General features: G+C 46.2%; 1 protein-coding gene across 1 annotated transcript in view; it reads left to right on the top strand.

The window, feature by feature from the left end:
* NCOA6 (nuclear receptor coactivator 6) overlaps positions 1–19,516 on the top strand; it is a 44,521-nt gene extending 25,005 nt beyond the window's left edge. Inside the window, exons 11-16 of the mRNA XM_066561897.1 lie at positions 5,266–5,387; positions 6,286–9,285; positions 11,271–11,339; positions 13,191–13,227; positions 15,935–16,083; positions 18,919–19,516. Coding sequence (XP_066417994.1) covers positions 5,266–5,387; positions 6,286–9,285; positions 11,271–11,339; positions 13,191–13,227; positions 15,935–16,083; positions 18,919–18,965 — 3,424 coding nt within the window. The 3' untranslated portion in view covers positions 18,966–19,516. The remainder of the gene's footprint in view (positions 1–5,265; positions 5,388–6,285; positions 9,286–11,270; positions 11,340–13,190; positions 13,228–15,934; positions 16,084–18,918) is intronic.
* The last annotated feature ends 3,008 nt before the right edge of the window (positions 19,517–22,524 follow it).

Below are 22,524 nucleotides of genomic sequence, written 5' to 3'. Positions count from 1 at the left end.
TCTCTCTTAGTTGAAGCTGCAGCTAGAGTTTAGAGGAAAGAATGTGGTACTTTCTGGATATGAGATTAACAAATCCAGGCAGTGCTGGTCTTCCTGGCCTAGCAGAGATTAGGAAAGGAAAAAAAAAAACAAAACCCTACAGCTCTTGAGAGGGAGGAGGCCAGTGGGAAAGATTCAAAGATTCAAAGATGATGAATGAATGTGTCTTTTTAGTGAAAATACAAGACTGCAGAATCTCTTCCTTCTTTGGCCAGCATGTTCTTTCTTGGCCATCTGTCCTGTGAGCATTTGCCATTGACAGTTCACTATCACCCAGCACAGGGTGGTAGCTGCTGCTGCTGTGCCATTATTCAGCTCAAATGGTGAAGGCAGATATGCTTTATTTAATTATCCTGATGCTGCAGATGAGCCCATGGGGCATTAACAGGAACCTACCTGATGCTACTTGGGGGGATTGTTTTCAATCAGGGAAAAATGAAAAAAAATTGCATAGAAAATTATAACACAGAAATATTCAAATATCAAAATTAAATTCTTAGAACCAAACAAAAAGATGGCAATAGCACGTGAAGATCCTGGTGTGGCTCTGGTTCCACCAGTCTGGCCCCTTTGAATAATCATGTTTTTAACCTGAAGTTTATGCTGCCTTTCCTAGGGACACGTGTTCAGTTCAGTGCAAAGAGAAGCTGGCATGAAGTACTAAGCAAAATGTTCAATATTTTAACTTTTCCCTTGGTTATTCAGTGTGTAGCCCCAGTCTGCATTTTCTGCAGTGTCAAGATTCCTTTGTGAAGGTGGAATTAATAATCTCATGGACATTTTAATTGTGGACCGAAAAACACACATCATCTATAGCAAGTGATCTTTTGTGACAATCATTAGTTGGCTTAACTAGTACAAAAATAAAATGCAGAAATGCTGTAAGGTAAAGCAAAGCATGCTAATTTAACAGGCCTTGGAACAAAGCTTTTCAAGGCTCTCCTGTATAGTTGTGTACAGTCATGGCATGGCTTGTCAGGTCCTCACTGCTGCTGAGTGACCTCAGATTATAGCTGGAGGAGGACACAATCTGTGGCCAGATGTGGAAACCTGGATAAAGTAACTTGGCCAGCACCAAGTGTGTGGCCAGTCTGCAGCTTTTGGGGTGACTTAGAAACCTGACACAGACACCACTTCCTCCAGTCCAAACAGATTCCATAAAACACTGGTAACCACTGCTGTAGCAAGTGCCTTGCTGTGGAAGTGACAGAGCATTCAGAGGGAGCAGATGAGTTGGCACCACCTTCTGAAAAAAAATCTATTAATAATTAAACTCTTCTTATGATTTTGTTTTCATTGGTCTTACTGATGAGCACCCAGCCTCAGTATGGCCTGGGAATATGAATAAAAGTGTCTATAAAGCTCTTCCTCTGAGCTTGCAAAGCCTCACAAGACTATTTCCTTATTAAAGTTTTCACAGTGGAAGTCTCAATTACAGCTTTTCTAATGGGCTATGACAGCTCAATTCCAGCTCCTAAATAAGGTTTTGAATCAGATTTTCAGTTAACAAAGGAACCAGAATGTTGTTCTGATATGGATGAGTGTTTTGGTTCTGCGTGGACTAAATCAATACTCAATCCTTGCAGAAGCATTAAGAAGGGAGCTGTTCTTTCAAAAGTTCCTGAGTTTATTCTCCAGTAAAAAGAGGGAGAGTGCAGTGAAAGCTGGCTGTAACACCTTCCTGCCTCCCTCACTCTCAGCTTCCCTCACATTGTTGGGCAAGCTCAGCATTTTCCTGCCTTGGAATTGGCAGGAATGAAATCCGATTTGGATCACTTTCTCTTGCATCAGAAGCAAATAGAATGCTTTTCATCTCAGCTTCCTCTCTGTCATTCTTCCTCAGAAATTTTACAATTCAGAGCAGCAAACCTTGTGTGGAAATGCAGCTAATTTGATAAAGACACTAAAAAGAAATAATTTTGAGAAATAATAACATAGTAACAAAAGTACAATTGGGAATATGGATTGCAGTCATGTTGGAATGTAAATAGGATAAGTGAGCTATTGAAAGAGTTTATTCAGCTGAGTCTGAAATAGTTTCAAGGGTTTGCTTAATTGAGCAACTTTGCATTGGAATGAAACCCAGGACATTTTGGTTGTTTAAAAGTGTTTGCATCTGTGTGCTGAACCTGGAGACTGTGGGTAATGGGATGTAAACTGAGGAACAAGATGCTAGATGCAATGGGAATGTGGATAAAACAGGTTGGCTAATTCTATTAAATCCATGCACAAACAAGCAGTTGTTTCATGTTCCCCTGTGCACAGACCATGAGCATCCTGTGCACTGCTGGAACAGAAATAATCCACTGTGGGAGGTCACTGCCAGTGCTGCCGTTCAGGTTGCAGTGTCCAGTGCAGGTGGTGACAGCACTGCAGGACAAAGGGGCTTTTCCAGCCAGACTCAGAGGTTTCACTGCAGCCCTGGGGGTTCCAGGCCCTGGCAGAGCTGGGAAATGCCCTCGCTCAGCAGCAGGGGAGGAGCCTCTCTACCCCCAGAGCTCCTGGACAGGCCTGAGGCTGCCACACCTGGCATTTTAGCCTTGCTCTCCTTATGGCCCAGCTGCCACCTTCTTTGGTTTGGTTGGTTTGGGTTTTCCTGGAGCTCTCTCTCTACTCTGATGAGGGATTTGTATCTGAAGGTTGCACTTCAGAGTGCAGCTGGTAGAGCAGAGGTGCTGCTGATGACAATCCAGACTGTACCAGGTGCGCAGTTACTCTTACATATTTTTCACATCTAAAGCTATAGAAAAGAAGAATAAATATGGAATATTTTGTCCCTCACACAAACATCTTGCTATTCATACTCTGGTTATTTTTCATGAGTGGTTGTTGCTACACATGCTCAATGAATTTCAGCCTCATTTGAGATTCAGTTGATGTTTAAATTTTCCAGCAATGACAGAAGCAGACTTTCTTACCATGGCTGCTCTTTGCTGGCAAACCGAGCTCGGGTCTGTTCTGCCAGATTTGCACAGATCCATCTCGCAGGAGGTGTTTGCTAAGGATCCACTGTACACCGGTTTTGTTTTCTGGGTTAAACCTTTCTGTGCAGTGATGCTGTGTGTCAGCTTTGAGCTGAACTTTAACTGTAGCATTTTTAATTTCCCACCATTGTAAAGAAATAGCAAAATTGACAAATTTGAGATTACATTGACAATTTTAGATATTATTTTAGTTCACATGGCTGGCACCTGCACCAAAGGCTGCAGCTCTTTTGGGTGATTTTGCTACCAGAATTTTTGTTCACTTGTGGCTGTTAATATAATGCTCTGGGCATATCTCTGCATTTTGCCAGTTTTCATCAAATTTATTGGTGGAGGCATGTAACCCTACACGCCCTGTATCACAAAAATTGGTGGTGTGCTGGACAAGACACAGCAGTGCACTCCAGGTGCTTTCCTTGGCAGTCCCTGCCCTCAGCAGCAGTGGCTGGAACAGTTCTCTTTGCCCTATTTTCACCTTTCTTCTCTCTTGGTGTATGTTCTCTCCAGTTTTGACCCACAAAAATTCAGGGTTTTCCAGTCACATGCTGCTTTTTGAGTGTTGATTAGGTAGCTGATAGAACATTAGGACAGGCCAGGGTGTCTCCATGGGTGTCTACAGCTTAGTGTCAGCTGTACAGATGCCAGAAACTGTTATTCTCAGGTAAATTGGAGTAGTATATATCTCCCCACCATTATGTATTTCCAATTCATATTTTGCTGAAAATGTTACTTTTGTCCATGGTATTTCTGCATTATTCTGCCTCTCTTTGTTGGCAGTGTACTTTTTTTGATGTCTTTAATTTTAGCTTAGAGCTTTTCCTACACAGAACTTCCTGTAACCTTCATATATTCATGAAGGTGATAAGCAGTTTAGTCCTTCTGCTCTCATCCCTCTTTATTTTACATCCTCTGGCCATATATATTGGTCACTGTAGAAACTTGGGGTTTTTCTAAGTCTGCAAAAGCTGCCTTGGTTTAGTTCAAGTATTGAGCATTGAGTCTGGACAATTTTAAATTGTCTTAGAGAGTCTCCTGGAGCATCACATTCCTCAGGAGAAAGACTTGGGGCTGCTGATGGATGAGAAACAATGTGAGCCAGCAATGTGCACTCACAGCCCAGATCCCCACTGAGTCCTGGGCTGATCCCCAGTGTGGGGGGATTCAGCAGGGCCGGGGGGATTCTGCCCCTCTGCCCCACTCAGGTGAGACCCACCTGCAGAGCTGCCCCAGCCCTGGGGCACAAGGAGGACACTCCTGTGGAGAGAGTCCAGAGGAGATCACAAAGATGCTCCCAGGGCTGGAGCCCCTCTGCCCTGGGACAGGCTGGGAGAGCTGGGGGTGCTCACCTGGAGGAGAGGAGGCTCCGGGGAGAGCTCAGAGCCCCTTGCAGTGCCTGGAGGGGCTCCAGGAGAGCTGGAGAGGGACTGGGGACCAGGGATGGAGGGAGAGGACACAGGGAATGGCTTCCCACTGCCAGAGGGTGGGGATGGATGGGATCTTGGGAGGGAATTCTTCCTCTGAGGGTGGGCAGGCCCTGACACAGGGTGCCCAGAGCAGCTGTGGCTGCTCCATCCCTGGCAGTGTCCAAGGCCAGGTTGGACAGGGCTTGGAGCAGTTTGGGATAGTGGAAGGGAATGGAATGAGATGGGCTTTAAGGTCCCTTCCAACCCAGACTAGCATGGGATCACTTACAGAGCCCCAGTAGCACACAGGTCTGTGCTCTGGAGGGTGACTGCAATGCCTGACATGTCAGTGCACTCATGCTGTGGTGTTATCAAAGGTTTTGGATACCCTGAGTGAGTCACTTCTGGGTGTAGTACTGGAAGAAAAGATGCTACCATTCAAATAAATTAAAAATGCATCTACCCATGGCACTTGCTTATCCATACAGATGTCATAGGAAAGCCTGTTTAGTTTAGTTGAAATATATGTAGCTCTATCTTTTGAAATCTCCATTGGCATTCTGTTAGTCCTAAAGCTCAGATTCACAGCAGAAATGAATGTTTAGGATCAACAGAGCACCAGGCAACTTGTTTCCTTTTCGGTAGTACCTAAGGCAGTGACTATACACAGACCTGGTGTGTGTGTTCCAGTCAGGCAAGTTACATCAGAGGCATTTCAGTGGGTCATTCCAGGTCTGTGGGGAGTGCTGAGAGTCAGTTACTGGAGTACTTGGTTATAGGAGCAGAAATCAAACACTGATGCAGGGGCTGGCTCTTAATTGCAATTATTTTTCTTTCAGTTCTTCAGAATCACGTCCAGCTGGCCTGGAGGAGAGTGATCAGTCATCGATGTCTGGAGACCAAGGAATGAGTTTAGAGAAGTCAGGCCCTAAACTCTCCGATTTTGCAAGTAGGCCACCAGGTAGTAGGATTTTTCTGTGATTAACTGAATGTAATAACTATAGGAGAGTTTTAGTGATCTTTGCAACAGTTCTATTTTATTTATGCTATCACACATTCAATTTCAAACATTTTTTCCTCCTAGTAAGTAGTTGGTACCATTGTTTAAGTGTTTTCTTTGGGTTAGCTCAAATTGAAGAGGTGGCCCCACTCTCATTTATCATCCTGCAGGTAATCATACTAAGTACTGCAGCGTTATTCAGCAGTAACATAACTGATAAAAAATGTTGTATTTCTAGCTGTAGCACAGACTGATGTCTTAAAAATTTAGCATTTAACAATAACTGATTTTTTAGAAGAAACAGTGGTTGTAGTTGGAATGATCTTTTGCATGTAGAGAGGATTAAATCTGAAGTCCACAATAGGATTTATATTATAAACCACAGGGAATTCTTAGCGTGTTTTTGGCCAAGTAACACATGGCAGATTCTACTTTATACTCCAGACAATGTCAGGTCTGTGGCAGGTGTGCTGGTGCATGACTCTTGGGGGCTGTCAAATTCTGAAGTTAGTTTTAAGGAGTAATAATTAGTGAAAGCCCAACTCTGCATTTCCCAGTGAAAGGAAGCCCCTGGGCAGTTGCAGAGACTTGTCAGGTGGTGTGAACTTGGGTTAGTAGCTGATACAGCATACTAAGAGATCTCCAGTTAAATCTCATGCAAGTAATACATTAAGTAAAACTATTTTTATGAATTAAGTAAAATCTTTAGCCTTGTTTGTAAAGCCTGTTTTGTTAATGTGGCTGTCATCCCAGATAAGCAGGCTCCAGGCTGTACTTTCTATCCAAGCCTGTTTGTTACAGAAATTGTGCTTCCTCTGATATTTGGTTGGTTTTAACCATGTGTCATCTGTTGCCTTAGGTTACCCATCTCAGCCCGTGGAGCAAAGGCCACTTCAGCAGATGCCCCCTCAGCTCATGGCACACACGCAGCAGCCCCAGCCCCAGCCCCAGCCCCAGCAGCAGCAGCAGCCCCAGGCAGCCCCGCAGCAAGGCCAGGCACCCCCCCAGACACCACAGCAGCAGCAGATGATGATGATGCTGATGATGCAGCAGGATCCCAAATCAGTCAGGCTGCCTGTGCCCCAGGGGGTTCACCCCCCCAGGGGGCCCCTGAACCCGGATGCCCAGCGGATGCCAATGCAGCAGAGCGGGAACATGCCAGTGATGGTGAACCTCCAGGGCCCAGGGCCCGTGCCTCCCTCTCCTGACAAACAGAGGATGGCCCTGCCAGGCAACCCTCCTCTGGGAAATAATGCAAGAAAAATGGTTTATCCAGATAATGTACAGAATCCTTCCAGCTCGCCCCTCAGAGAGGTGTCAACAGTATCCTCTCTTCCAGAAGGAGGTGGAGCTGAGGGCCCACCAACATCAGGAGCTCAGAATAATGTGACATCTCATTTAGTAGTTTCACAGAACCAGTTAATGATGACAGGACCCAAGCCTGGACCATCCCCACTTTCAGCTGCCCAAGGTGCAAGTCCCCAGCAGCAGTCTAGTTCTCTGTCTAGTGCTCTTACACACCATTTTCCAAATGTTGCTGCCCCATCACAAACATCAAGGCCTAAAACCCCAAACAGAGCGAGCCCACGGCCGTATTACCCTCAGACTCCTAACAACCGTCCCCCCAGCACAGAGCCCTCAGAAATTAGCCTGTCTCCAGAGAGGCTCAATGCCTCTATTGCTGGTCTGTTCCCTCCCCAGATCAATATTCCTCTACCTCCCAGGCCTAATCTCAATAGAGGATTTGATCAGCAAGGTCTGAATCCCACTACTTTAAAGGCCATTGGACAAGCCCCATCAAATCTCACAATTAACAATCAGTCCAGTTTTACTGCCTCACAGTCACACAAGTTGGAAAGTGTGGTCATTAATTCGGGCAAACAAACCAACGCTGGAGGAACAAAGAGAGCAAGCCCGAGCAATAGTCGAAGGTCCAGTCCGGGATCCAGTAGGAAAACTACACCAAGCCCTGGCAGACAGAATTCAAAAGCAGCTAAATTATCATTGACAGCTCAGCAGAATCCATCTCTCTTGCAGAACATGGAACTACAGAGAAATATGATGGCTAGTCCCTCTTCTTTGGCAACACCTGTGACCACAAGTTTTCAAAATAACTCCATGCTAAGTAACCAGAATCCCACAGTTTCTGTACCTGCTGCGACTGGCCTTCCTGAAGACAATAAGGAGAGCCTTAGCGTGCCTCAAGATACTGAGAGTCAAAGTGCACAAGGTGCCCTAGGTAGCAAGGACCAGCCCAGTATGGAATTGAAAGGTGCCCCTACTCCAGAAATGAAAGTGCTGGTTCCTGAGGAACAGGCAAAAAAAGATGGGCAAGCCTTAGACAGCAGTAAGCTCCCAGTCATGGAGGAAAGTAAAGCCATGGTATCTCCAGCCATGAGGGAGGCACCAACTTCTCTAAGTCAACTTCTTGACAATTCTGGAGCTCCTAATGTGACCATTAAGCCTCCTGGCCTGACTGGTCTTGAAATGGCACCAATAGTCCCCACTGGTGAGGAGCTAAAGAAGATAGCTGTCATTCCTCCACTGCAGGATTCATCCTTGAGCAAGGAGCCATCTAATTCACTCAGCCTGCCTCAAAATAATGAGCCCTGTCCAAATCCAGGGCACCAGGAACTGGGAGAAGTAAGTGCAAGTGTGGCACAGACTGTTCCTCCAGTCATGCAGAGGCCTGTTAGCTCTTCTATTTCAGGTCCTTTACCTCCCAACCAGATAACAGTTTTTGTGACTTCCAACCCTATTACATCTGCTGCTAATACATCAGCTCCATTACCATCCCACTTGCAATCTGCATTAGTGTCCACTGTTGTCACCATGCCCAACGTGGGGAGCAAAGTGATGGTGTCTGAGGGACAGTCGGCGGCTCAGTCCAACGCCCGGCCGCAGTTCATCACCCCCGTGTTTATAAACTCGTCCTCAATCATCCAAGTGATGAAGGGCTCTCAGTCCAGCACGATTCCAGCAGCCCCCATGACATCTAACTCGAGTCTGATGCCTCAGTCGGTGGCGGTTGTTGGTCCTTTGCATATCCCACAGAATATCAAGTTTTCCTCCGGGCCCACTCCTCCCAGCACCTCATCCAGCAGTCCTGTGTCCAGTATTCCCACCAGCAGGTCACTCGTTCTGAATCCCTTGGCATCTCCTGTCCAACTGCCTTCTTCTGCTCCTGCTCCTTCCAGTGCTCCTTCACAGCTTCCTGCTCAGCAAGCCAAGGACTTGAGCCCGGAGGAGCCTTCCCAAGGGGCAGGGTCGGGTGAGCAGTGCCCTGTGCCGGCAGCCCAGCCGGGACCTGTTGTTTCCTCTCTGCTCACAAGCAGCCCGGGCTCTGGGAATAGACGCAGTCCTGTTTCATCCAGCAAGGGGAAGGGAAAGGTGGACAAGATTGGCCAGCTCCTGCTGACTAAAGCGTGCAAGAAGGTCACTGGCTCCCTGGAGAAGGGGGAAGAGCAGTACGCTTTGGACGGAGAAGCAGAAGGTCAGGGACTAGAAACACCGGTCTCAAACAGTTTGGGAACAGAGCAAGCCCCAGCAGAACTCGATAACAAAAGCGGGACCCCTCCAGCAGGCGGTGTAACAAAACAGAGCACTTCTGGGCCCAGCCCCTCGAGCCTCAGCCCCGCGGCGGCCGCTCCCTCCTGCGCGTCCCCGGGCGCGCCCCCGAGCACTCCCGGCCCCGGCGCGCTCCCGGCCGCAGCCGCTCCGGCCGGAGCCGCCCCGGCAGCCCCGGAGCCCGCGGGGCCCGGCGGCAACGGCGGCAACCCCGGCGGGGGCCCGGAGCCGAGCGGCGGCGCCGCGGCCGAGGAGAAGCCCGCAGCACCCCCGGAGCTGCTGCCGAGCGCAGGTGAGTGCGGGGAAGGGAGGGACGGAGGGAACGAGGGGCTGCGGGACACCCCGGGGGCTGCGGGACATCCCAGGGCTGCGGGACATCCCAGGAGCTGCGGGACACCTCAGGGGCTGCTGGACATCCCGGGGGCTGCGGGACATCCCGGGGGCTGCGGGACATCCCGGGGGCTGCGGGACACCTGGGGCTGCGGGACATCCCGGGGGCTGCGGAACATCCCGGGGCTGCGAAACATCCCGGGGGCTGCGGGACATCCCAGGGCTGCGGGACACCTCAGGAGCTGCGGGACACCTCAGGGGCTGCTGGACATCCCAGGGCTGCGGGACATCCCAGGGCTACGGGTCACCTCAGGGGCTGCGGGACACCTGGGGCTGCGGGACATCCCAGGGCTACGGGTCACCTCAGGGGCTGCGGGACACCTCAGGGGCTGCTGGACATCCCGGGGGCTGCGGGACATCCCAGGGCTACGGGTCACCTCAGGGGCTGCGGGACACCTGGGGCTGCGGGACATCCCGGGGGCTGCTCCCCCGGTGCTGCAGCCGAGGCTGGCAGCTGCTCTTCGGTCTCTAACAGCCGAGTGATGCACAGGCTTGTGTTGGCCAACATTCGAGTTCCAGATGGTTTTTTTCACTTTCCATTTACTGCTCCAGTGGGGTATTTGTTGTGAGCGTACGATTCTGTAACTTCGCATAACTGTTGGAAGCAAGGAGGAAAAGTGGGTGTGTCAGTAATGACAAATACTTAGGGTCCCTTTTATCCTGGTAGATACACTGGTATTCTGCTTTAGTCTTGCCACAGACTTTTGATTTTGTAAATTATTTCAATTTATTGAATTAATTATGATAGTTTGAATTAATCCTAATAATACTATTTTCCTCTCTGAATAACCTTCATCCTCTAAGGAAATTTCTGAATAACATCCAGAACAGAAGAAAAAAAACAACCCACACCAAATCCCTGTTTGTCTAGGGAAAAACTTAAATGCTCATTTTGGAGAAATTAATGAAAACATTTACTGCATTCAGTTTGAGAACATAAAATACCTTTACATCTGAGCTTTGCTATTTTAATTTGTGCATCTGGCAGACTTTATACATTACATTGATGCTATATCTTGATGCTATTTTTAATTTATTGAATCTGGTGTCAATATAAACCTATCACTCTTGAAGTGAGCTATGTCACTGTTGTGCTTTACAACATGAATTGGGCACAGAAGATAAAATCATGGATGATAAAATCCACAGAAGTTGGGGAACTGAAAACTTCAGCCTCAGTGTGGCTTTCCCCACAGCTGTTGGATGTCGTAGCTGCATGCCACTGGAAAGTGGAACCTTCCTTTGAGCTTCACAGAAGGAATTCTGGCTTTCTAGGAAGTGATAGTCTTTATTTAAGCAGGAATGTTACAATTCTGTCTTCCTGTTCTCTGTAAGTTCACATTGAAGACTAGAAAGCATTAGCCCAACAAAAATTATTTTTCCACCTGATCTTTTTTACTTGGCAACCTAAGAAAGGTTAAGTCATCATCTTATTGCCAAAGACCTTCAAGGGCAACTCTGGAGCGTATTGTGCACTTTAATTTAAAGAGTGAGGGCACTGATTCATTAAAAAGATACTATTTCCCCCCAGAATCTCTGTTGAAATTAACATTAAAAAAAAGGAAACTAAATTATTGAAATTTTAGGATTTCCTTTAATGTCACAGTCTGCTGAAAAACTGTTACCTTTAAAAATGTTGTCTATGATACTTCATTTCATCACTCATTCTAGTTTGAGAAAACTTGCTTGGGATAGTTTTGCCAAGGTTTGTTTTAAAAAGGGGAGGTGTGTATGGTGGGAAGGAAGTGGAGGGTAGATTAAAAATATTGCATCTGTAGATGGCAAAGTCAGCTGGGAGAGAAAGCATTTTGTACCAGCCTGATCACACAATAGAAACTCCTTTACTCCCTTTGACAATAATGTTTTTTCCTTCCACTTTTATTCTAGCATCCTCTCAACATTTAACACAGAAAAAAAGTTCAGTTACAACAGCAGAAAGTACTGTTCAAAGAACAGGTAAATCTTCCTTTGGAAAAGCAGAATGAGGTGAACTAAATCCTTTATGAAAATGTATTTGTTTGAATACATATTCAGTGGTCACTAACACACTGGGTATTTTGGGGGTTGGGGAGGGTTTTTTATTATTATTTGTGCTTTTGGGATTGTTTTACTTTGCTTGTTACATTGTGCTTTGGAAGTCTCCAAAGCCTTGTGGGAGATTCAGGATGGGGTCAAGTAAAATATGAAAAAATCCCCAAGAAAGGTTTTAGATATTTAGTGTTAAATTGGAGGGACTGGATTTGTAAGAGTACATACATGGAAGTTCTATGCTGAGCTAATAAGAAAAGTCTTTCTTTCATTGTACCCTTCTGAATATAGAAATATGTTCATGCTGTGCTGGGATTGTGTTTTAGAGTGGTAATCCTTTTTTTTTGGTGTTCAACTCTTAATGCCCTCCCAGCAGTGTTTCTGGTTGGAGCCCTGGCAGGTGACTTTATGGTGTTCCCATTTATTATCACGGTGTTTCACCGTCAGTTCTGGGGTGTTTTAAAAAAGTAAAGTTTTAAAAAAGGCTGAGCAGGGAAAACAGATAGATGTGGGCTTACTTATGGGAAGTGCCACTCTCCATCTATTTTCCATCTCTAGTCTGATTGGAAATAGGGTTTTCAGGAAGTAAAAATGGTACAAAATGGTTTTCTTTGAATTTCCACTAAGACAAAGGTGGTCATACATCCTTGTTTTTCCACACCTGACTCATTGCCCTGTGCTGCTGTGACTCTACTGGGGGTTCCTGCTGGGGAAAGCACTGATGCTATCCATTTTTTGCTATTAGATTATCTCCCAGTTTAAATTTTGGGTGGGAAGAAAGGGCACTCCTTTCATTGCTCAGTCTCTTCTTCCTTAGTCCCCAAGATGTCTGTTTTTCTCACACAGTGCTGTATCCCTTTACACTGAAGAGGCTGATGTTCCAACACTGCAAATTCATCCTAGGAGGACAGACATTGCCCATTCTTTTACTTTTTTAATGCCTCTATTCATTGTGCACAATCTTGCAAACTGGGGGCTAAATTGCTGTCAAATTGAGCTGGGCAGTGAGACAAAGCACAGGGGGCTCATCCATGACATTGCAATGTTAATCCCTCAATCTCTGGCAGTTCCTCATGAGAGGGCCTGTGTTTAGGTACAGGTCTTCCCTCTCAACAAAAGATACCATGGATATGGAGAGAATTAAAAGACAGACAGTAAAAAGACTTGACATTTTATGTGCTGAAAAGGACAGCTGTTTACTGAGGTGAAGACTCCAAAGGAAACCTGACCTGTATGTACAAAATCACTGAGAGAGAGAGAGAGAGAGAGAGAGAGAAGACAGGTCAGACTTCTCTTTGCATCATCTCCACTGAGATATTTTCCAACTCTGTGCAAGTGCAATTTGGCTTCAGAAATTTGTCATTAGAAGATATTGCTGTGAGAGGCAGTTGGGTTAAGGCAAATTTTTACATGCACAACAATAGAGCCAGATGGGTATTTTTAAGGGTACTTTTAAAAAAAATAAATAAAACCTAGAAGGTTTAGTAGAAATAAACTGTCTAAAATGGAAGTTTAAGAAGGGAGAAGAGTGTAGCCAGGGAGTTTCTCTACACTTTTCTTCTGCAGGGCTTCAATTTTCCCCTGTCTTAGCTGACTGCAGTGTCCTGAAGGCTGTAATCAGACCAAGCACTTGGCCAATGTGGTATTTTAGCTTGCTTTGCTTTGAGAGAAGCTTATCCTTGAGATCTAATATGTGATAGAAAAATATGAGCTAGTCATGCCTTGTCAGCAGGTATGTACCTCTACAGCAGACTTTAAAATTATCTTTTTCTTTTGTAGAACTTGAGACAAATGCTGCAGTAGTTGCTGGTCAAAGGTAAGGAGATAGTTTGTAGATTCAGAGTAGATATAGCTTTCGTGGGAGGAAGTCCCTTTCTCTTTGCTTAATTGCTCAACCTCTGCTACTACTTTTCATTTTCTTGGCCATATCCTTTCTTTCCTGCTAAGAAATCAGGGCAGTTAAATATTCCAAACCATTGCTGAAATGCAATGAATGTAAGGTAACATTTTCCTTAGTCTGTGCTTTGGGCAATGTTTCCTCTCATCCTTTCAGGCCTGGATGTTTCATGTGCAGCTTAGCTGTCATGTCAATTTTTGTTTTCTGAAAGGAAGTCTTTCAAAAGTTTGTTCTTCTGCCTTGAGGATTGTTTTCAACAGTTTTCCTCTATTTGCTTGTTAACACTGCCAAAATTTGATAAGAAAGTCAGGTAGAAACTTCAGGTTGTCCTGGTTAAGACATTTGGTAATTAAAAGATATTTCAAATGGTTGTGTTCTGTCAGAAGAAAATACAGTTTCCAAGACCCACTTGGAAGATTCTAAACACCCCAGGCTCTCACTCAGGTGGCAGTGAGAGCCCCTGGGGATGTTTTTGGCTGATGGTGCTGGCACAGCTGGCCAGGTTTTGGACACTGCCCTCATGGGTGGAGTGACCCCCTAGGCTGGGCCAAGAGGGGCAGCCCCTTGTGGGGTTCCTCAGGAGATGGGGCAGTGCCTTCCTTTGTAAGGGAGGGAATGCAGGACATTTCCTCAGATCAGGAATGGCTCTGAATGGAATATTTAACCCTATTTATGTTCATTTGGACTGGCATCTTTCAAAGACAAGCTGAAATTTCACAGTGAGTTTTCTTCAGGGTAGAGTTGTTCTGAAAAGCTGAAGGTGGGACATTGGCAGATGAGCAGATTCTCCAAATGAAGTGTCCCTATGTGACACCCAGCACATCACATTTCCACAAGGGCATTTTCAGGGTTTTCCTGATTGATGCTTTTCTGAGCAAGACTAGAAAAGAAGGAAAGTTTGTGGGCAAACTGGGTCTGGTGATGGCTGATACAGTGGACAGCTTTGGGTATGTTGAACCATACAGGACAACCCTTGAGAGAATCACAGATGGTTTGGGTGGCAAGGGACCATAAAACTTACCTTCATGCCATGGGCTGGATCATCTTCCAGTATCCCAGGTTGCTCCAAGCCCAGTCCAGTCTGGCCTTGGACACATTCAGGGATAGAAAAAGCTTCTCTGGGCAACCTGTGCCAATTTCTCCCTAATAGCTAATCTAAACCTATTCTCATTTAAAGCCATTAAAAACCTTTAAAACCTTAGGGGAACCTTGCAACCCATAAACCACTAGAAATATTTTCACTTGGAGTAATTTGATTTCCTCCTGTAAAAGGAGGGAAGTGATGTGCTGGTTCCTATGAGACAATCCCAGCTCTGGATTTAGTTACTGGAATCTAAAAATTACCTGTACTAACTGAACTTTGGGTGCTGATGCCTGTTTGCTTCTCTCTGGAAGCACCCACCTGTGTGGGTGATCCACTTTGTAGATGGCCCATTATACTCCATTTTAGGGAAATAGATTTCAGGATTTTGTATCTGAGATAATCTACAATCTGTAGTCTCCTCTGCTGTGTGTCTTTCCTTGAGTGTGTTTGTCTCTCCTTCCATTGAGAAACTGTTTTATTTCAGGTTTCTGTTACTTAACCCTAAAGTTTGTGTGGTTTTAGTCCTTCCCCTCAAAGCATAACTTGTCTGAAGGGTGACACTGCAGTGACCTCTGTCACACACAGGTCACCCTGTGCTGTGTCTTCAGTCTCTGATTCAGGCATTTCCTGAAATCCTGCAAGTTGTCACCCAAAGGGCCTGAAATGAGCTTTCTGCTTTTCCATTATCAGCAGAATAATTTATTTAGTTAATTACTTACCTTTGAATTCACACAAGAGAAGTTTAGTTTAAACTTCTGAAACTGCTTAGTCACCAGAAATTGTCTGGCAAGAACACATTAAGAAGAAAAAACCCAAAACTCAGTATGAGTTTACAGGGCTAAGAGAGAGAAAATAAAAGAAGAATTTAATTACAAAATGTAGCACTCCTTTTATTGTCTCATTAGTAAGAAACAAATTTCCACAGTACCTAGAATTATTATTTTATAGCAAAAAAGCTTTTTGTTACCAAAAAAAAACCAACAAAACAATGGATTTTGACTTCAAGCTTTAAAACCTAAAGAAAGTTTTAAAAAACCTTTTTTTTTAATATGTGAAGAAATCACTTGGATCAATGGAGTAAGTCTTTTTAGCAAACCCAAAAGTTGGCATACTCCCTGGAGAGTTCTTAATTCCTCCTGATGTTCATCTGCAATTTCAACTCTGCACCCCCATACTGCAGCAGTCTCTAATGTAACCTGTTTGCTTTTCCTAGACTTCAGTAATGGTGACACCTGTGGAAAACAGAGCAGACAATTTATAATGCATCTAATTTCTTGGTCTTCTTATGTTGAAAATATTCTCTTTGAGGACTTCTCAATTCTGTATCCTCTGATAATGTTTGATAGAAATGGACTATACTCTGGCTTACTCAGGTCATTCTTCATCTGATAGAACTTCTGGTATCTCTAGCGTTTCATGTCTTCAGTGCTAATAGTCCGGAACTGGCACCTGTGTCGGGCCATCCTCCAGCTTGTCTGACTTGCATAGAAAAACATAATTCTTCTCACACTTCATCAGAAATATTTTGTCCCACTTTATTAGTAATGAGACAAAAGAGAATTGTGAAAAGTCTAAAACTCCAAGTAGAAGAAATTCAAGAACAGAGGATTCTGCCGCTTCCCAGGAATCTGTAGAGAACGGGCAGCGCAAGCGATCCTCGCGACCCGCGTCAGCGTCCGGCACAGCTAAAGGTAACATGCACAGCCCCCCTTCCTGGGGAGAGGGCAGCTCCTAACCTGCTTCCCCAGGCCTTTGCCCTGGCAGTAGCTGCCTCGTAACGCTGGTTTGCAGCTCGTACACCTTGGGTGCTTTATCTCTAGTTTCAAGGATTTAGCCGCAGGTTGGTGTTGAAGCGTTTCCTGACGTCTGCACTGGCAGTAAATGCTGTATGAATTCCTCTTTGGTACATCTGTGGAACTTGTTTTCTGCAGCACTCAGCACCGTAGTGTTCAGCACCTTGCCTAGTTGAATTCTCTTTGCAGAAATGTGTTGCTGTTGGAAGGACTGTACTGAGATCAAAAAGTGACATTTTCCTTTTCCTGAAGCCTGAAAGTCTTCCCAAGTGCACGGTCAGTTCTTGCCAAGTCAAATGCCATGGTTCAGGCACGCTCCAGAGGCTGCTGAGGTGGCAGCCAGGAGCATCAGGGAGTGCTGTGTGCTAGCACAGAGCCTCAGCTCTGCTTCACAACAACATCTGAACTCCTGAAGTTATTAACCTATGGCATTAGCAGGTGCTGACATACCTTACTCCTACCCAGGTTACAGTCTTTAACAATTATGCAGCATTTGTGTGATATGCATGGCCCAGTGCCAGGTTGAAGCTAATTCTGTCAGCTTCTTGTGTTTAAGGGTCAGAAAAATGCTGATGGACCAAAGTTATACAAGAGAGTAGAGAGAGACCGTCAAGAGGCAACATTCGACCACTATTTTAAAGATAATATACAGAACAAAGAGGTACTGATATAAAATGATTATAAAAGGAAGTCAAGTTGAATTCAGCCACCATTTCCATACTGGAGGTACTGAAGTGTGATGCTAAGAATATTGTGTTGTCAGAGTTTCAGAGAAGCATTCCAGCTTTACGTCATTGTGCAATGACTCCCAAAGATTACACAGGGGACCTATATGTTCTGCACTTTTGTGACTGCTGAATTTAATTATATTTACTTCTTGTGGCAGGACTGTGCAGAAGAATCTGAGTCTGTATTGTAAAAATAAATTATCTTTCATGATTGTGAAAAAAAGTTTGAAAAATGTGAAGCCAGTGTAAAATCCCTGCCTGCGTTTGAGGGGATGTGGAGCGTGTGACCTGCCCCACACGCTGAACTGGGTAAACCTAAAGATGACAACCAGTGACACTTCAAATTCTGAAAATGTGGGAACGGGAAAGTACATCAAATTCAAATAATACCAAAACTCTCACAGAGGTTTGTGCTGACTGTGTAATTCATTTACCTCTGTAAATAAAACCTTTGTTTTTAAGTCGTGCATCTGAAGCTGCCACAGTGTCCAAGGGCTTTGCTGGACACTTGGGTGCAGTCTGCAGGGGACACCTGGCTGTGCTGCCTTACCTGTGAGCACACAGCTGCTCCTGAGCTGTGGAGAATGAGCCAAACCAGGTGCTCTGGACAAGCTGCACATTAGTGAGGTGGCTGCAGGAGTGTCACCTGGTTTGTCACCTGTGCCTGCTCTGTTGTACATTTTTGTTAGTGAATCAGAGCTTAATTATTCTGGTTTGGTTGCTCCTGTCCTCATTATGTTACCTGTGTCCTAAGAAATCCCCGAATCCATGGTAAAAGGAATGTGGGGCTGGGAGGAGTTATCTCTCGAGATAGAGGCTGTTTAAAGTCATCATTAGGAAAAAGAAATCAGCAGGGAGAGAGAAGCAGAGTTTGACCAGCTGGAGAAGGAACTTGGTTGCTCAGCCTTGGGAAGGAGGAGGCACAAGGGTCACTGTGAGAGGAGAGGACACCCAGGGAGGGTCAGCCCTGCCCCCTGTGTCCAGCACACTCCGGGGTGCAGGGTCTGGGAGCTGCTGGTGATGCTCCCAAGGGGCTGAGACAGGGGCTGAGTGCTGCTGGCCCACTCCTCCTCCCAAACACAGAGCCCTGAGCAGCAACAAGGGTGGCAACAACTGCTGCTGAAGCTACTTCAAAGTCAGTCCTGCTGCTTGGAGGGCTCCAGGCTGGAGTCCAGCCTGCTGAGACGTTTCACTTCTGAAAATTGGTACTGTACTGGAGTTTTCCCTTTTTGGAGTACTTTTCCAGCAAGGGCTGCTTTTAGCATTTACTGTACCTTTGAGTTTGTTAAATTTTGAAACGTTGATTGTTTTTTCTAATTCCACATGTAACAGCTGTGGAGTTGTACTGCTGCTATTCTAATTTTAGATGGGCTTGGAAATTTTTTTCCCTTTTGACTCTTAAAATACACACAGCTGCAATAGTTTTTGGAAAACACTATGAAGAGCCAAAGAGACATTGCCAACATTTAAAATCACATTTTTAAAAAGATCTAAAGATGCAAATGCCTTTGGTCCTTACTCCTTTTTTGTTTTGAAATGGAAACTTAGTGCCTTGGTAAGTGCACTGGACATGTCATCTGCTGTTGCCGTGGCCCTGCAGGTGTTAACATTTGTGTCTTTCTGCATCAGCTGTGTTCCTGTGACTCAGTGTACCCTGCAGAGACTCATTTTCTAATGACCTTCTAGGAGCTCAGGCAGCTGGGGTGCTGACTGGATGGCAGAGTGGTTGTGAGCACCATCTGCTCCTGTGGCACTGGGGGACAGCACGTGGGGACAGTTTCAAACACTTGGCTCTTCTTTCCAGGCTGTCCTGTGAGGTTTGCAGGAGGGCCCAGCTCGGGGCCCAGGGGTGCCCCAGCTGCTCAGGAGTCTGTCCTGGTGTGGGGAAATCCACCAGAGCACAGCCTCTGGTGTGAGTGTGGAACAGTGGCAGGGCAATCTGTGCCCCTCTGGGGAATGGCTTATGGACTGCGTATCCATGCTTCTTTTCTTCTCTTGATTTCAGAAACGAGTGCCAGTGCAATGCAGTCAAAAAGAAGAAAATCCAAGTAAATTACTGCATGGAAACATGAGACTTGTAAATGAGTGTGAATTTACCAATAGCAATTTTGAGCTGTGATTTTTCTTTTTTAAATAAAATTCTGTACAGTAAGTAATTTTAATATTATACTGTTCCAAATAAATGATTTTTTTTCTAAAAAACAGATAAATAGATATAAAAACTGGGTTCTTCTAAAACCCCTGGATTTGCAAAGTGAAGTCAGGGTTAGCACATTAGGGTAATGTGTTTGTATGAAATGGAAGGGGAGGGGAAGACAATTGTAAATTTATTTGTTTCCACTTTTCATAAACAATTTAGAATACAGGGTTGTCATTTTTAGGTATTAAAATAATGTAATGTGCTGTTGTTTAAGTACTGTATGTGAATAGCAGTCAGAGGGTTTATAAACAAACCCCATGTTGTTTGGAAATGTAAATAATTTTATTATATAGTAGATCTGATGTATTTGTTGTAGAAATGGACCAGTGAAACAAAAAAAAAATTAAGGGTTTGTATAATGTGGAATCCCTCATGCTCTAAATAAATGTTATTGTCCTATAAATTGGGTTGAATTATTATTAGCAACAACAGCAGCATCATTCCAAACAGGAGGATTGGAGAGATTATTTAGAGCTCCAGGCTTGCAAGCTCCTTATATGCAGCTTCAGCAAGGAATTTGTTTAACCACAAACAAATTAAGTGATGCAGCTGCTCCTGCAGAGCGAGGGAGCAGGGGAAGGGCACCAGGGCTGCCCAGGCAGCAGAGGAGCCCCAGCAGCTGAGCAGGGCCAGGCAGGGAGAAGCTCAGCAGTTCCACAGGACACAGCAGCAGCTCCATCCCTCGGTCTGGAGCTCTGCTGCCATCGGCCCTGGGAGGTGCTGCCATGGAAAGTGGGTCAGGCTCCTTCCTGGGAGCTGCTGGGGAGAGCCCAGAGCCCGAGCTCTGTGCGCACACACTGCCACCTCTTTCTTGCTGAATTTTAAAAATATGTATTTGAAAATGCTGATTAAATAGAAATTGTTATTAAATAGAAGTTGTCAGCTTTTATAATCACAGAAATTAGCTATTTGTGCACAAGGTAGCAGGCACTGAGTGAAGCCAATGTCACAGGATCATTGGGGTTGGAAAAGTCCTTTAAAACCATCAAGTCCATCTGTTCCCCTAGCACAGCCAAGGCCACTAACCCATGTCCCCAAGTGCAGCATCCACACATTTTTAAAATCCCTCCAGGGATGGGGACTCCACCATTGTCCTGGGCAGCTGTGCCAGGACTTGACAGCGCTCTTCCACGAAGAAATTTTCCCCAATATCCAACCTGAACCTCCCCTGGTGCAACTTGAGGCCATTTCCAGTCATCCTTGTCCCCTGGAAGCACAGCCCGACCCCATCCAGCTCCACCCTCCTGACAGGGAGTTGTGGAGAGTGAATGTTTCCCCCCAGTCTCCTTTTCTCCAGGCTGAGCCCTCCCAGCTCTCTCAGCTGCTCCTGGTGCTCCAGCCCCTTCCCCAGCCCTGTTCCCTTCTCCAGATATGCTCCAGTCCCTCAATGCCTTTCTTGCCATGAGGGGCCCAAAACTGTCCCCAGGATTGGAGGTGCCTCACCGGTGCCCAGCACAGGTGACAGTCACTGCCCTGGTCCTGCTGCCACCCCATGGCTGGTACAGGCCAGGTGTCATTGGCCCCTTGCCCACCTGGGCACACCAGGCTCTTGTTCAGCTGCTGTCAGCCAGTACCCCCAGGGCCTTTCCCACCAGGCAGCCTCCAGGCACTCTGCAGTGTCTCCATCCTCCCTGCCAGGGTGTGGCTGCTCCTGTCCCTGCACAGGCACAGCTGATGGGGGTGCAGGACCCCCCCTATCTCTGCTGGGCCCCCACTCTCCCTTGGGGCTCACCCTGCTCCGTGCTTGGCCTCGCTGCTCCTGTTGCTGCTCAGGTTGGGTGGGAAGCTTTGGAAAATGAGGACAAAGTCCACAAAACTGGAAAGCCTTCACAGAAAAGGTCCCTATCCCAATAAAGCAGGGGAAGAGAGGGGATGTGCTTCAGTTTGTGGGAAATACCACCCTGTGGGGAGCAAACAGGCTTGAGGTCAGGGTCACCATTTACAGGGACATGGACCTTGGGAAAGAAGAACTGCAAGATCCAACCACTGGGAAGGAGCCTTGGAAAGAGCAAAGGGCCCCTGTACTGATCCTCTGAGCAGTGCTGGACTTGGGAGCAGCTCACAGTCCTGGAGGAGAGCTGAGCCAGGCTGTGGGCAGGGAGGGCAGCCTGTGGGGCAGGGAAGCGATCCCTTGGCATTTGGGGATCTGGAATGATATCACCTGGTTTCCACCTCCCACCCAGCCACAAGATGTTGATAATGTAGAGGAGACACAAGACAGGGCCACCAGGATGGCCTGGGTTGGAACACCTGACCAAAAGGAGACATTGGGGGGGATGGGCTCCATCGCCCTTTCGTGCTCTGCAGAAGATGGAGCCAGGAATTTACAGAGATGTGGGCTGGGAGACAGGGATGGACCCCACCAGGACAAATGGAAAGAGAGGAGCTTCTGACTGAGCAGCAGGAACTATTCCCCCTGGGATGCAGTGGCAGGATCTCTCTCTCTGGAGAGTTTCAAGCATTGGCTGAACAAAGCCCTGTGGTGGGAATTCAGTATTTACTCTGCTGTGAGCAGGATGTTGGACTGGACCTCCTAAGCTCCATCCATCCCAATAATCCTAAGCTTTGTCTGTGGCTGTCAAATCTGGTTTTCCCATAAGAAGGTTTATCAAAGCCATGAAAGCTCACTCCCAGCTATTTTTTTCATTCTCACTTTCTAATCTAACATTTCTCTGAAGTGCTTTTCCCAGCAGCTGGGGGGTCACGGGTGTCTCCTCGGCTTGGCTCTGCTGGAGGAGCTGGCACAGCCTCTGGGCTGCGCAAGCCCCATCCCACCCCTGCCCAAAGCTGCTCAGGGCCATGTCTCCTCTCATCTTGAGTATCTCCAAGGATGAAGACTCCTCAGCCTCTCAACCTGCCTCCTGTGGCCAACCACCCTTGCAGTGAAAAAGCATTTTCCTATCTTTAAGTGAAATTTCTTTTTGCTTCAATTTGTGCCTCTCACCCTGTCCCTGTACTGAGAATGTTCCAGTGCTGTTTTCTGCACTCCCCCATCAGTAATCTGCACACAGGGTGGGATCCTCCTGAACCTCCTCCAGGCTGGGCAGTCCCAGCTCTCAGCCTCTCCTCATCTCCAAGTCCTTAATCACCTTGGAGGCATCTCTGCCTCTCCTGGGTGCTGAGAAGATCTCACACTGTGCTTGGAGAAACAGCTGATGCTGCAGAGATTGGCTGATCTGGGATTTTCTCAAGGCAATCGACATCTGCTTTAGCTCTGTCATTATCTGCTGAGTTGTAAGGTTTGGTAATGGGGAGGGGGAAAATCCCCTCCAACCCCTCAGCCTGTGCCATCCTCTGTCCTGTGTGTCCTTGTCTTCAAAGGGGATGTTTTTCTTTTAAAAACATTTTTAAAAAAACCAAAGAATTTTGCAGACAGATTTACTTGCAGGCTTTAGAGAAATACACATAAAA

Source organism: Molothrus aeneus, chromosome 17 (assembly GCF_037042795.1).
Source record: "Molothrus aeneus isolate 106 chromosome 17, BPBGC_Maene_1.0, whole genome shotgun sequence".
Classification (NCBI taxonomy): domain Eukaryota; kingdom Metazoa; phylum Chordata; class Aves; order Passeriformes; family Icteridae; genus Molothrus; species Molothrus aeneus.
This window is presented reverse-complemented; position numbering and strand designations above follow the sequence as displayed.